At 42.8% G+C, this 14,611-nt stretch overlaps 1 protein-coding gene across 13 annotated transcripts in view; it reads left to right on the top strand.

Moving 5' to 3' along the window:
* LOC130917366 (phospholipid-transporting ATPase ABCA1-like) overlaps nucleotides 1-14,611 on the top strand; it is a 321,379-nt gene that overhangs the window by 153,394 nt on the left and 153,374 nt on the right. For all 13 annotated transcript variants that reach the window (XM_057838802.1, XM_057838715.1, XM_057838723.1 and 10 more), the window contains 3 exons: nucleotides 6,603-6,742; nucleotides 11,979-12,116; nucleotides 13,285-13,442. In XM_057838802.1, the coding sequence (XP_057694785.1) occupies nucleotides 6,603-6,742; nucleotides 11,979-12,116; nucleotides 13,285-13,442 (436 nt within the window). The remainder of the gene's footprint in view (nucleotides 1-6,602; nucleotides 6,743-11,978; nucleotides 12,117-13,284; nucleotides 13,443-14,611) is intronic.

Below are 14,611 nucleotides of genomic sequence, written 5' to 3'. Positions count from 1 at the left end.
GAGGACCTGGAGATGTGACTTGATCCTCATTGAGCTTGAGAGCCAACCCGCCTGATGCGATAAATTTATGACAAGCTTTACTTAGAGCCAATTAACTTTAATTAATTATATTAACAATTAATGCTTGATTAACATCAACTGGCACAACAAAATTGCCATTACTTTGAAGTGAAATGTAAAGAAATAAAAAGCACCAATTCAAAATAAAGGGCATTAGCGGCTCCCACATTAACTCCAAGCCTTTTTAAAAGTGGGATGTCCTCCTCATAAGACCTCATTGAACGTGCATGTTTAGCTTTGTAAAATGCGAGCAAAAACACGTTTGTCAGTGCATGTCGCTGTTCATTACCTTTATTCCGCGACTTGTCCATAGGGTGAGTGGGGTCCTGTTTGACATCGATAGTTTGCTTAATTGCCACATGCTCTGTTTTTTTCGTGCTTTTCAAAGTTTGGACGGCTGAAATTCTTCGACCCAACATAAAATGCGCTGCTCTTATCGGCGACATTGGATTCTCATGGCACATTTTGTACCGCATTTCCGTGCGAGCATAATTTGCTTCTTGCTATGGTACCTCCTGTAGCCCCCTTTCAGCAAAAGTCCTTTTTTTCGGTAGCTCCGGTGACGTCTCTGTCGTCTGTCTGTCTTTTCGGGGGGAACACGGAAGTAATTACTCAGTGTGGCCTGCCTCTTCGACATTTTGAGAAGTTATTTTCTCGTGTCTGCCGCAAATACAGTGGTCAGCCATCGGTACGCAAAAGCGTATGGAAGACGTTGAGGTCCAGCGCGTTTGTCTACGTCCAGTACGCATGCGCGCATGCGGACCACTTATATGCACCCCTGCTTATAATAAACAAATGCAGTACTTACTGGATGTACAGTATGTTGAATGCGTATATCAGTCTTGTGTCTTATCTTTCCATTCCAACAAATATTTACAGAAAAATATAGCATATTTTAGAGATGGATTGAATTGCAATTAATTACGATTAATGCATGTTTAAGCTGTGATCGACTGGATTAAAAATTTCAATCGTTTGACAGCCCTAATTATTACAGATATTATTATTACGTATTATATTATTATCCGTCCATCCATCCATCATCTTCCGCTTTCTCCGGGGTCGGGTCGTGAGTGTTATGACGGCAAGCCGTTAATGTGGATCCAAAACACAGACCAGGAGATCAATAGAGCAAATGTTTGTATTTAATGAGTACAACAAAGGGAGCACGCTAAGAAACGCGAGTATTATAAAGTACAACTTAGAGAGCATGCTAGGAAACGCGAATATAACAAGTACAACTTAGGGAGCACGCTAGAAAACGCGAATATAACAAGTACAACTTAGGGAGCACGCTAGAAACGCTAGAAAACGCGAATATAACAAGTACAACTTAGGGAGCACGCTAGAAAACGCGAGTATAATAAAATATAACTAAAAGAGCACCCAAGATGGCGTGAATATAACCGAGTACAAAATCCTAACTACAAAATCCAAAAGAGCACAAAAGTAAATAAGATCAAACCAGAACACGACTGAAGAACGTCGGGAAGCACCGAGGATGACGATGAGCACACAGCGGTAAGCAAGGCAGGTAGCAAGCATATGCAATAGTCCGACACTTGTGTATGGTGACAGGACTCCTTAAATAATAAGTGCTCCTGATGCGTCGCAGGTGTGTTGTGCAGCCCCGCCCATCTAGTTGATTCATGTACTGGAATGAAAGAAAAATAACTGAGAAGGCACACAAACGTGGCAGTGAGGGCAGCAGCTTTAACAGGGAAGCCCAGACTTCCCTCTCCCCAGCCACTTTAACCAGCTCTTCCGGTGGGATCCCAAGGCGTTCCCAGGCCAGCCGAGAGACATAGTCTCTCCAGCGAGTCCTGGGTTATCCCTGGGGCCTCCCGCCGGTGGGACATGCCGGGAACACGCCTCCGGGGAGGCGTCCAGGAGGCATTTGACAAGATGCCCGAGCCACCTCAGCTGGCTCCTCTCAACGCGGAGGAGTAGCGGCTCGACGTCGAGTTCCTCCCGGATGACCCTATCTCTAAGGGAGAGCCCGGACATCCTGCGGAGGAAACTCATTTCGGCCGCTTGTATCCGGGATCTTGTTCTTTCGGTCACGACCCACAGCTCGTGACCATAGGTGAGGGTAGGAACGTAGATCGACTGGTAAACCGAGAGCTTTGCCTTTCGCCTCAGCTCCTTCTTCACCACTAAGGGCCGGTGCAGCGTCTGCAGTAATGCAGACACTGCACCTCACAATACGTTTGGGCCTGCCAGGTCTGGCCAGCATCTTCCCCTGCCATCAGAGCCCACACACCACCAGGTGGTGATCAGTTGACAGCTCTGCCCCTCTCTTCACCCGAGTGTCCAGAACATGCAGCCGCAAGTCCGATGACACGATTACAAAGTCTATCATCGAACTGCGGCCTAGGGTGTCCTGGTGTCAAGTGCACATATGGACACCCCTATGTTTGAACATGGTGTTCGTTATGGACAATCCGTGACGAGCACATATGTCCAATAACAGAACACCACTTGGGTTTTGATCGGGGGGGGCATGTCTCCCAATCACGCCCCTCCAGGTCTCACTGTCATTGCCCATGTGAGCGTCGAAGTCCCCCATGAGAAGGAGGGAGTCCCCAGAGGGGGCACTCTCCAGCACACCCTCTAAGGACTCCAAAAGGGGTGGGTACTCTGAGCTGCTGTTCGGCGCATAAGCGCAAACAACAGTCAGAACCCGTCTCCCCACCCGAAGGCGGAGGGAAGCTACCCTCTTGTCTACCGGGGTAAACCCCAACGTACAGGTATCCAAGCCAGGGGGCAATTAGTCTGCCTACACCTGGTCGGCGCCTCTCACCGTGGGCAACTCCAGAGTGGAAGAGAGTCAACCCCTCTCGAGAGGATTGGTACCAGAACCCAATATGTGTGTGGAGGAGAGTCCAACTATATCTAGTCTGAACCTCTCTGCCTCACACACCAGCTCGGGCTGGTGTGTGAGGACATAGAGTATATGTACTGTATACATTTTGAAGTATTACACCACTTCACTGACAACTACAGACATCCGGTTCATTTAAACTGAGAGGCTGTGAATGCTTATGTTTTAGTGCCATTGATGGCTCTGGATGTCCAATTCATTTTGACTGGGAGAAGCTGGCAGCGAATGATAGTTGTGAGCTCTGGATTGGGCGTCTAGCGCCGTCATTGACGGCCAATGAAATATGTTGCCTACCACTCAGTAGCAAAAGAACCTGTGTTTTACTACCTTTCAGTGAAGTATTGTAGCCTAAACTGGGCCCAGGGTCCATTCTATCAACATGCCCCTTGGCATCTGGCAAAGGGGCAACGTTTGGAGAAATTGTTCAGTTTTTTTTGGAAGAAATTGTTCACTTTTTAAAGGGGGCCGGGAAGCGGGGCGTCGTCTGAGGATGGCATCAGTCTGGGATTCGGCAAAGGATTTGGTGTGTCTCTGTGGTCAGGGGAACGCGGATTATCTTCTGTCATTTTCAGTGGGGAGTGGGCGGACTGACTGCGCACACGACATGATCTTAAATCATTATGTCCGTCGGTTATCATAGGGTGAGGGTGTGCTGTGGTTCGTCAACTGAGGGCATACTCAGGGGTGGACTGGGACTAAAAAGCAGCCCTGGACTTAGACTCAGTCCAGCCCACAAGAATCGCTGTACGAAGGGAAACACAGACCCTCTAGGGGGGTCCGGGGGCATGGCCCCCCAGGAGATTTTTTTTTTTTTTTTTACATTTTATTGTAAAATGCATCAATTTCGTGCATTTTGAGAGAAAAATGAAGCGGCTATGAAGAACTACACATTGCATTATTTTACATTTTAATATGAATACTCACTGAGAAGTTAACAGCACAGTCTAGGTCTCAATGTAGAACCAGAAAAGGCAGGAGACTGCCTGAAGCACAACAAAAACATGGTATGATTTATGATAAATTACAATGAAAGGAGGCTGTAACTATACGTTTTAATTTGAATACTCACTGAAAAATGAACAGAACACTCTCAGGATCTCTATGTACAACCAGAAAAAGGCAGGAGACAATATTTCTTCTGAATTAATTTTGCTGCTGCGTGTGCATACATTGTTTTACAGCTAAAATATTTTTTCTTAGGAGAGGGATAGTAGGACTAGCATCCTGTAACTTGACACTATTGCAAACGGGGACATGGACTAGTTGGCACTAACCCTTTAATTGCCATTTATTTCGTTTAAAATGTAGCTACCTGGTGGATAACATTTGCCAATATATCTAGCAAATAACCCTCTTCATCCCCACTTGCCCTGCACTTGTCTGGGGAACTTCCACCAGCTCAACATTACCCTCTTCCTCGTCTGTTGTCTCTCCCTGCACCGGCTGCACGTGAGAGCGGCTTCCGCTCCCACTCTCACCATGGCTAGGGGCTGGGCTGTTGCTAGCCGGCGTGACCGTTGCAGCCAGACTGCTGCTTGCGAACATGTGTGTCAACTTGTGACATTTCGATGATTCGCATTCGACTTTGTTCAGTTTTTTCTCTCTAACCTTCCACCCTTCTCTTTTCTTTTTTTGCCACCACCATCCATACTGTTTATCCACGCTCGTCGCCATTTTGCTTCCACAAGGAGTAAGGTTTACCAAAGTAGGCTACTCTGTGATTTCTTCGTACTTCTCCTGTCAGATTGACGGTGATCTGCCAGGCGCATTGCTTCCGCCTGTCGGATTGGATGCGAAATGGAGATAATCATAGAGGATAGGGGGATAATAACTGAAGTATGTATGGCGGCCGCTGGCCGTTCAGGGCACCGGCCGTTCTGTGATCCTCCAGAAGCTACGGATTACCAGTCCGCCCCTGGGCATACTGCAGGGGTGCCCAAGTCTGGTCATGGAGAGCCCCTATCCAGCTTGTCTTCCCATGTCTCCCTTCTCAAATACACCTGAATCAAATAATGAGGAGGTTGTCAGGCTCTTGCAGAGCTTGCTGATGAGCTAAATATCGGATTCAGGTGTGTTAAAGGAAGGAAACAAGGAAAACAAGCTGGATCGGGGCTCTTGAGGACCGGACTTGGGCACTCCTGGCACAGTGACTTGTTCTTACCATTTAATTACTAATTTCTTGCATAGAGGGGTTCTTTTTTTCTGCAAACATATTCTTTCTCATGCACTCATATTTTTGTTGTATTTTAGAGTTGGTTACACTATGGTTCTAATGTCTTTCATTTATAATGTACTAAATGGCATGGCACCCCACACCATTACTGACTGTGGGTACTTCACACTGGACTTGCCAATTTCTTCTCCCCTTCTTCCTGCAGACTCTGGCACCTTGATTTCTGAATGACATGCAAACTTTGCTGTCATCTGAAAAAAAGTACTGAGCAACAGTCCAGTGCTTCTTCTTTGTAGCCATGGTCAGGCGCTTCTGCCGCTGTTCCTGGTTCAAAAGTGGCTTGAGCTGGGGAATGCGGCACCTGTAGTTCATTGCGCGGTGGCTCTGGATGTTTCCACTCCAGACTCAGTCCACTGCTTTCAGAGGTCCCCGAAGCCCTTCTCCAAAATCTTCCTTAGGGTGAGGTCACTTCTGGTTGTGCAGCGTTTTCTGCCACACTTTTTTCTTCCGAACAGCGTTCCCACTAAGATGCCTTGATAAAACACTCCCGGAACAGCCTATTCGCTCAGAAATGTCTTTTTGTGTCTTACCCTCTTGCTTGAGAGTGTCAATGATGGCCTTCTGGACAGCAGTCAGGTCGGAAGCCTTACCCATGATTGCGGTTTTGAGTAATGAACCAGGCTGGGAGTTTTTAAAAGCTTCGGGAATCTTTTTCTGCTAGTTTATTCGTTGATTCAGATGATTAGGTTAATAGCCCGTTAAGAGTATATTATGCAAATTTTATGAGACGGAAATTTGGGGTTTTCATTAGCTGTATGCCAAAATCATTAGTCTTAAAACAATAAAATACCTAAAATGTTGGTGTGCAAAGAATCTGAAATATATGAAAGTTTATTATTTATCATTAAATAATGGAAGATAATTGACTCATCACAGTATGCTAATTCTTTTTAGAAGGACTAGTATAATAAGCAAATATCACTCATTGTGAACATATACAGAAACTGGGTTTCACTTTCATCTTGTCTCGCCAGACGTAAACTGGCAAACATCTTGTTATGTTACAGTTATTCCAGACATGTTTTTAGCTTGTCATCATTACATCATCATCAAGAAAAATATTTTTGTGATCGTCATTGGTAACTAAAACAACGCTGACACGGGCACAGTTGTGAATAGCATGTGAACATTTAGTTGCTGTACAAACAAAAATGGTATCCTGAATATATGTGGAAAAATAAATGAAAATTATCTGAATTCCCATTAGATGGCCCTTTTCAGTCATTTTCTTCTTTGTTATATGTGATATTGGTATTGTTTAAATCTACAAACTTTTTTTAATTGAATAAAGCACTAAGGGTTCATCTGGAAATTTACCTGTAAATCCTGCATCCCTAACTTTTTATACTGTAGGTGTTGGTATGTCACAAATAAACGGTTTTATCACTGTAACTGTCATTATATCTCTGCATCTCCACAACATAGTATGACGGTGCAGGAGCATGTCTGGTTTTATGCACGCCTCAGGGGTATATCTGAAAAAAAAGTAAAGGCTGGCATTAATTCTTGGCTCAAAAGTGTTGGACTGCTTCACAAACGTCATGAATGGACAAAATTCCTCTCTGGTGAGCTTAACTTTCATAGTATACTCTAACCTTGTTCATATGATCTATTCCTAAAGTCATTTTCTGCACGGCTTATCCTCATAAGGTCTGGGGATTGTCAGGTGAAGACGATTTCATTTTGTATTCCTATGTCAAAATTGTAATTCAAAATTTGATGATACAGCTGTAAGTGTTACCCCCGCAAATAGCAGAGGTGCCAGATACGAAATATCAACTTTATATGATGCCAATAAATAAGCAATGTATACCTATGCTCTAATTCAAATTATATAACCTTATTGTTTATGAGCGTCTTTTGACCGTTTCTGAAAAAAAAATAGAATTTGAAAAAATTGTGAATTATTTTTATGGAATTAAATAAAATTCTGCTTGATGTTTTTAAAACTCAAATTGCCATTATATGGTAAAATTCGTTCCAGAACCTGCACCGCTTGTCCTCATGAGGGTTAAAGAGCCTGTGACAGTAAATCTTAAATAGCATTATTATGTCAATTACAATCATATTTTGAGACGATTCAACTATATACATCAATTTGGCAAAGTGCGGATGACGAGAAATTAAATTAGTCTTTTAATCTGCCGTTCAACCCCACCTGTCATTAAAGCGCTTTAGCGTCCCCAGCTGGAGGATGACGTCGGCAACAGACCCGGCTGCAGAAAGAAATTACAAAGGGGGCATTATATTTTTTTTGGGGGGGGGGGCACACTTCAACGTGCTCCCTAGATGCTGCAGCTAACCCTCCTAGCATGAGTTCTGACTTCAATGGTCAGCTCATCAGTGCTTGTAGGAGGAGGTGGCAGCGCTATTCCTTCATGTTGACCTTCGGCCGCGTCTTTGTCACGGCTTGAGTTGGTCTTTAGTTTCTTGAAAAAAAAACCACGGATGTCCATTCCAATTTGAATTAGCAACGGAGGAGCCACTGTCCAATCTCAGTACCCAATGGCTGGCTACTCGGCCCGCCCCCCTTATCTGTGATTGGCTAGAAATTCCCTTCATTGAATGACGACAGATCAAGATAGGATGAATAGAGGGTTCGTCCTCTCCGTGTGTGTGTGTGTTTTGTTGTACAGTCTAATCGAGCTAGGGCGGGCACAGCAGTCTCTCAGAGCGGGCCCGGCCCCAAAATGCCCGCCCATGCCACCGGGTCTGGTCGGCTGGGTCACGATTTCATCCGATTTAGAATTAAGCCCATTGAGGGGTAAGATTGAGAACATGGAAAATGCGATGAAGACAGCAGTAAAATGTAATTGTTTCAATCCCTCTACTACAATATTTATACAGGATATTTTTTTAATCTAGTATTTTTCCCCAATTGCTAAATAAATGGTATCGTCATGAAAAATAACAGTCTTGTGCTAAATGGAATAAGAAATATTAAAAATGCATTTATTCAGTACGACGGGGCAAAATTACTGCATAACGGTCATAACTGCCGACTTCCTCTCCCGAACAGTATTTTATGCACCGAGTTAGTCTGGTTTTTGTCATTTACTTGCCCTGGCTTCGGAAGAGGCATGACAGTTCGGCGACATGCTAACCCGAACCGAGCAGCTTTTCTTGCCTAGCAAAAAAGAAAAATCACACTTAACTACCCCAACTCATGTCACACATGGCGGCGAGGGTGACAGCTTTCACCGATCGGCCACCTGCCGGGGACGATCAAATTTTGGCTCGTCGTTCCACTGCTGAGGGCAGGAGTGCTCTTTTGCTGGGGAAGAAGCTGGAGAATGACCGCCGGACAAACTGACCGACATCAGAGGACCGTGTGCCTGCCTGAGCCCAACCCAAGGATAGTGGTCTATAGACAAGTTTCCGAGGTACTTCTGCTTTACTTCCTTATGTCTCCCTACCATTTCCGTTTCCAATTTTTTTACCATTGACTTCTATGGCGCTGGAGTGGCATCACTCACTAAAAACCCTGAAAAACTAGGATTTGGAAATACCGCATCCTTCTGCCATCTTGACATGGGAAGACGACAGAAAGAAGTGGCCGAGAGTGACCAGAAGTAAAATATTATCATATTTCATTGACTCTACAGCAGTGGATGGAAACACCATCAGGAAGCTCCGAGGCATTCCAGTACCTCCGCAGCACCAAAGTTGGCTGTGTCCTCATTCATGAACACGGGAATTTTGTCTTCATGAAGGCGGATGTAGAACCAAGACTGTCCCTCGATGCTCCGTACCACAAACCATGGGTTCTGGTAACACTTGAGGAAGACGTCCAAACTGCAGGCTGTCCCGCGGGTCCCGGGCGTTCGTGTATATCATGCTGCCGCCGTCTCATGGAAGGTATGTGCTCCAAAAATATGAAACTTAAAATCTGGTGCATTAAACGATTTGTTGCCTTTGATCTTGATATTACGATGATAATTGTAATTATGATCTTTAATATTATTTACTACAGCTATGTTCAGCTGCTAGCCTATTACTAATCAGTACATGTTGGATGGCTCCCCATAAAAGCAAGTGTATAAGTTTTTTGTGCGTTTGTTTACAGGTGGAAAACGCTGTTAGGCAAGGGAATATAAGTTAATGTGCCTCACAGCAACACTTACTGTACATCGATGGACGTATGGCTGGCGCTGGAAGCGGTGGCTCCCCTTGAAGTGGGCCGTCAGCTCTATCCCACGATCCAACTACAAGCTTTTTAACTGCAACAACTTCAAGATATGGCATTGGACCTGGAATTACCGAAACAGCGGGATAAAGTCCATCTGGGTGCCGCCGAGGGTCTCCATGATGTCAGGTGAAAGAGGCTCCATTAAGCTCTGCGGTCTGATAACACATTCCTCGTACGGTCAACCTTTGTAATTTTTCTAATCATTTTATAAATAGTGATTTATTGACCTGTTTCACACATGCAATAATCATTTCAAATAAAACAAGAAATGGAATCATGTTGTCCAAATGTTTTATTGCGATCAATGTCTGCAATAAAAAATGACATACTATTTTTTTTTTTATATATGTACATACGTTGTAATATTTCCTTGTAACAATCGTGTCAGCCCTTCTGAATTCGGCAAATGTAATATAATTTGTAATTTCACCTTATTTTGGTCACTCAAGTGGCCGGCGTATCAGTCTATACCTCACATCAACACAGGCTGACATGTTATAATTTTGTCCACGAATGACCAATGAAGTGATGAGAACAATCATCCCATAGACTTCATAACCCATTGACATGACACGGGAAACGGGGCCGATTCGTAGGGGGCCTATTTTCAAAAAACCTAAACAGGTACCTACCTTAGCCATATATGAGTCTCCATGAGCAGCGGCATAAAAAAAAAATCAGTCGTTCCCTTATAAAATCCCGATTAATTATTTTTTATATGAGTATAGCAACTTAAAATGGCTATAAAAGTCTCAGATTTTACACTAGATGCACAAAAATCACCAAATACAGAGATAATCACCTATATTTTATTTAAGTTTTTGACCTTTTCAACAGCTAATAAATCACTCAATTTAACATCAGGCTTGAGGAAAACATGCAGAATCAATTATAAATAATATGGAAATAGATTAGTAATAAATTCTATATACAATTACAGTTTATTATACAATAGAATTGCCCTTTACGTATAATCAGTATACACTATATACTGTTAGCGAATGAGGCTAGCGGCCGCCCGGCATAAACAGAGCTTTTATGGGGAAAATTCTTGTGAATAAATGCTTAAATCCCTGAATTCTTTATAGATATGGACGTAAAACAGTCTCGATTATTGGTTAGAGGCAAAAGAAACAATGGCGGTAGCATGTATTTTACGTAAATATGGCGAATGTGCGGCTCGTCTTTAAGCCACCTCCATCTGTAAACAAAAGAGAAAATTCTTGTGAATAAATGCTTCAATCACTGAATTCTTTACAGATATGGATGTAAAACTGTCTCGATTCTTTGTTGAAAGAGCTAAAAACCAGGCAGTTACGCATCTATTTTACGTAGTTGTGTTAAAGGATGACACCAATGCTGTAGCGGTTCCCATTCTCCCATTGATTTTTTTCACGTTTCAAAATGCATGCATTGTGCGAAACATAATATTTACCTTGACTCCTCAAACAAATCACCCCTGAGACAATCCTTCCCGTTTGTATGTGGTACAGCTTTCGTAGTTCTTCCAAAATCCAAGCTTAAACCCAGCTTTGACATGACCGTGTGCCACATTCGACTGACTAATACTCAATGAAGATTCAAGCTCGGCCCCCGAGGTGTCGCGCAAAGAATGACGAAGTGTCACGTCAATAGTAATGAAGTCTATGATCATCCAACCTCATCTACGTCTCATCTAGGTCGTGCTGAATCGATTTTTGAAGATTCCGTGGATTCCTCTGGCTTGATTTCGCAGCTTTAACATCATCAACACACTGCTAACTTCAACCGCAACTCATGAGGTTTTTTTCTTCACCGGACGTTCGAGGAAGACATTGTCCAAGATGTTGCCCGGGCACACGAAGAGGGCAAAGTGGGCTGGAAGTGTGGACGATATGGAGAACCGTGGACAAGAGCCAGAGCCTGCAAGAGCATAAGCCAAGTAAAGCGCTCTCTCGGCGGTCACGCAAAGAGGACTGAGGGGGATGTGCAACAAGCCGCCAGTTGTCAGCCGAGTGGTCTTCTCAGTGGACAAGAAGCATTGTCAGCCACAAAATGCAAGCCTCCTCCTTATTAAAAAGTATGCCATGATCCCAGAATTGGACATAATACAAAATACGTAGTTCCTCGTAAGTCCAATAGTCCCGCAGTTGTCGGACTTGTTTGGCCAATCTTTTTGGAATAAAAAAAGGCTCACACGCCTCTCCCTGGTCCAGCAACAAAAACCTGCCGAACATTTGGCTGACGTGATGCGAAAAATAAACAAATTCATCCGCAAAATCAGCTGAATCCACAGTCCAGCTGCATGCTAGAAAGCAATGCTGTATTGTGAGATGCTGACCTGCGCGATGTCACATTCGCATTCTTCCTCAATCCAGGAAGTCACTCATTTTCATGGCGCGGGATTCAAAAAATTGAATATATAAATCAATCGCTTCCACACACATCCAAGCGTTTTTCATTCAGGAGCATAAAATACAGTGGGAAATATGAAATAAAAATGGTTTTTGCTGTCATAGGCACTTTAAAGGTGTACTGGATTGGCTAGATTCAAGCTTTGTTTGAGCGGGTGGTGGTGTAGACCCTTCAATGGTTGAGTATGGCAGAAAAAAAAATTCTCGTTTCGCTACCAGGTGGAATGAAGAGAAAGCTGAGTGTGGCAATTGCATTTATTGGCGGACCAAAGGTGGTTGTTTTGGATGAACCTACAGCAGGGATGGACCCACACGCCCGCCGAGGGATCTGGGACATGTTGCTGAAATATCGCAGAGGTGAAGTGGAATTATGAATTTGAGGTTCATGCTATTTACGCTTTACAGTGACATGTACTTTAGGGTAGTAACTACGATTGGTCCAAACTAGGGCTGTCAAACAATCAACATTTTTGATCGAGTTAATCCCAGCTTAAAAATTAATTATTCGTAATTAATCGCAATTCAAACCATCTCTAAAGTATGCCATATTTTTCTGTAAATTATTGTTGGAATGGAAAGATAAGACACAAGACGGACGTAAACATTCAACATACTGTACATGAGTACTGTATTTGTTTGTTACAATAATAAATCCACGAGATGGCATTAACATTATTAACATTCTGTTAAAGGGATGCACGGATAGAAAGACTTGTAGTTCTTAAAAGATAAATTTGAGTACAAGTTGTAGTCATTTTATATTAAAACCCCTCTTCATATTTTCGTTTTCAGCCACGTCGCTTTTCTTTTTGTGAACATTATTTTTTGGAGAAATAGGAATATTATTTTTGTTGTGCTTTCACTAAATGATACTGTAGCGACTTAACTGGTCCACCCAAATGCATGATGGGAAATTGGGCAACCGTGACCGTCATTGGTGGCTGCAAATGATATACAGTATGTTCTGCGTTGTATTTATGCGTGTTAAGAGAAAGAACATCTCCTGCTCTGCCCAAATGCATGATGGGAAGTTGGGCAACCATTACTGTCAGTGGTGGCTGCAAATAGTATACACTATGCTCTGCGTTGTGTTCAATTAGGCGCGTTAAGAAAAAGATCGTCTCTTGCTCTGCCCAAATGCATGATGAGAAGTTGGGCAACCAAGACTGTTCGTAGTGGCAAGCAAATAAAAGGCGCGGTCCAATGAACGCATTTCTCTGCCTTTTCACTCTCAATGTGCTAAAACGGTATCGTAAATTATTTGAGGCAAAGCATGAACGGGTCATTCCGTGCAATGCGTTAATTGCATCAAATATTTTAATGTAATTAATTAAAAAAATTAATTAATTAAAAAAATTAATTACCGCCCGTTAACGCGATAAACTTGACAGCCCTAGTCCAAACATTTACTTGATTCTTGATTGCCTGTGAATTTCGAGAGGGAGTCAAAATGTGATGGGTTTCTTAAAAGGAACAGTGGCACAAAACCAACATTGTATGTGTTTTGATTTTGTTCTTTTATCAGACCGAACAATCATCCTCGCCACTCATTACATGGATGAGGCAGAGATACTTGCTGATCGTATTGCCATTATCTCCCAAGGAAGGCTGTGCTGCTGTGGGTCCCCGTTGTTTCTTAAATCTAAACTGGGGGTTGGCTCCACCCTGACTTTGGTCAAAGAGGTATCATTACCAGTATCATCGCTAAAAAGCTGCTTTTACTGACAAATCTTTTGTTTTATTTATATTTATTACACAGATTAAAAAAAAAAAAAAAATTTAAACACTGTATGAAGACTTGTACTTGTACTAAAATATGTTGTTAGAAACACATAAAATATTGCCATTGATTTGAAAATCTATGACTCATGGAGGGCGCGATTTTTTACCCACGCACTGCAAACTGGGGGTGATGACGCAGCGTGGTTGCTATTGGTAGAATCGCTGTGCTCGATACTAGTGAGGCTAGTACGACGACTATCATGACTTTTAGGTTTTCACCTGAGGACTTGAGTTCCTAGATAGATGGATAGGTACAATACAAAACAATACACATACTATTGATGTAGGACAAATAATTTGCTCCAGTATCTTCAGCAATGTGCGAAATAAGGCGAAATACACAAATTGGTACTATTAAGTTAACATTTATTCTCATAGTAATAGTTCGACCTTTTTTCTCGTATTGTTACAACGAAAACAAAAGTCGTAGTATCACGTAGGGCTAATGTAGCCGAATAAGCAGGTACGTACTTTACGTAATGCATTGCCGCCTCCATTAAAATCTATATTGAAAGCATACCTGTCAAGTTGTACGGTTTCGGCGTAATTTGTATAAGTGAGCACTGGTTTTTAAATGTGTACGCCGGATGTTTAAAGTTTTTCATGCATTACGTTTTTTTTTTCCGTTCAGATTTTGTCACCGTTTTGGCAACGAGACAGTGTGCGTAACTATGCGTTACTACGTTGGTTGAATGAAGCGAGAAAAGTCAGAGACACGAAGAAAGAAGAGCAGGAGTAGGAAAGGTGGAGTTGTGACTCTGTTGCAAACGCGATGCTAGGCTAGGTGGCTCCAATAATGCCTGACTGTACGGACAGCCTACAAACTACACCCACATGATGCTGCGCTAGCTATCACATGTATATGAAATAGATGCGAAATGATACACTTGCCGGCATTGGTAAGCAGCAGCCATCTTAAAGCAGTAGACTCTCAGAGAGGCTCTGTTGTAGTGAACCTTCCTGGAGAACCTAAGTAACCTTTTATCTAAAATACTCCTAAATTGGCAAAATCTTGACTTGAACCTATCTTTAAATGATGAAAGTTTTAAAACTTTCAATTGTCGAAAGTA

Source organism: Corythoichthys intestinalis, chromosome 1 (genome assembly GCF_030265065.1).
Source record: "Corythoichthys intestinalis isolate RoL2023-P3 chromosome 1, ASM3026506v1, whole genome shotgun sequence".
Lineage (NCBI taxonomy): Eukaryota > Metazoa > Chordata > Actinopteri > Syngnathiformes > Syngnathidae > Corythoichthys > Corythoichthys intestinalis.
This window is presented reverse-complemented; position numbering and strand designations above follow the sequence as displayed.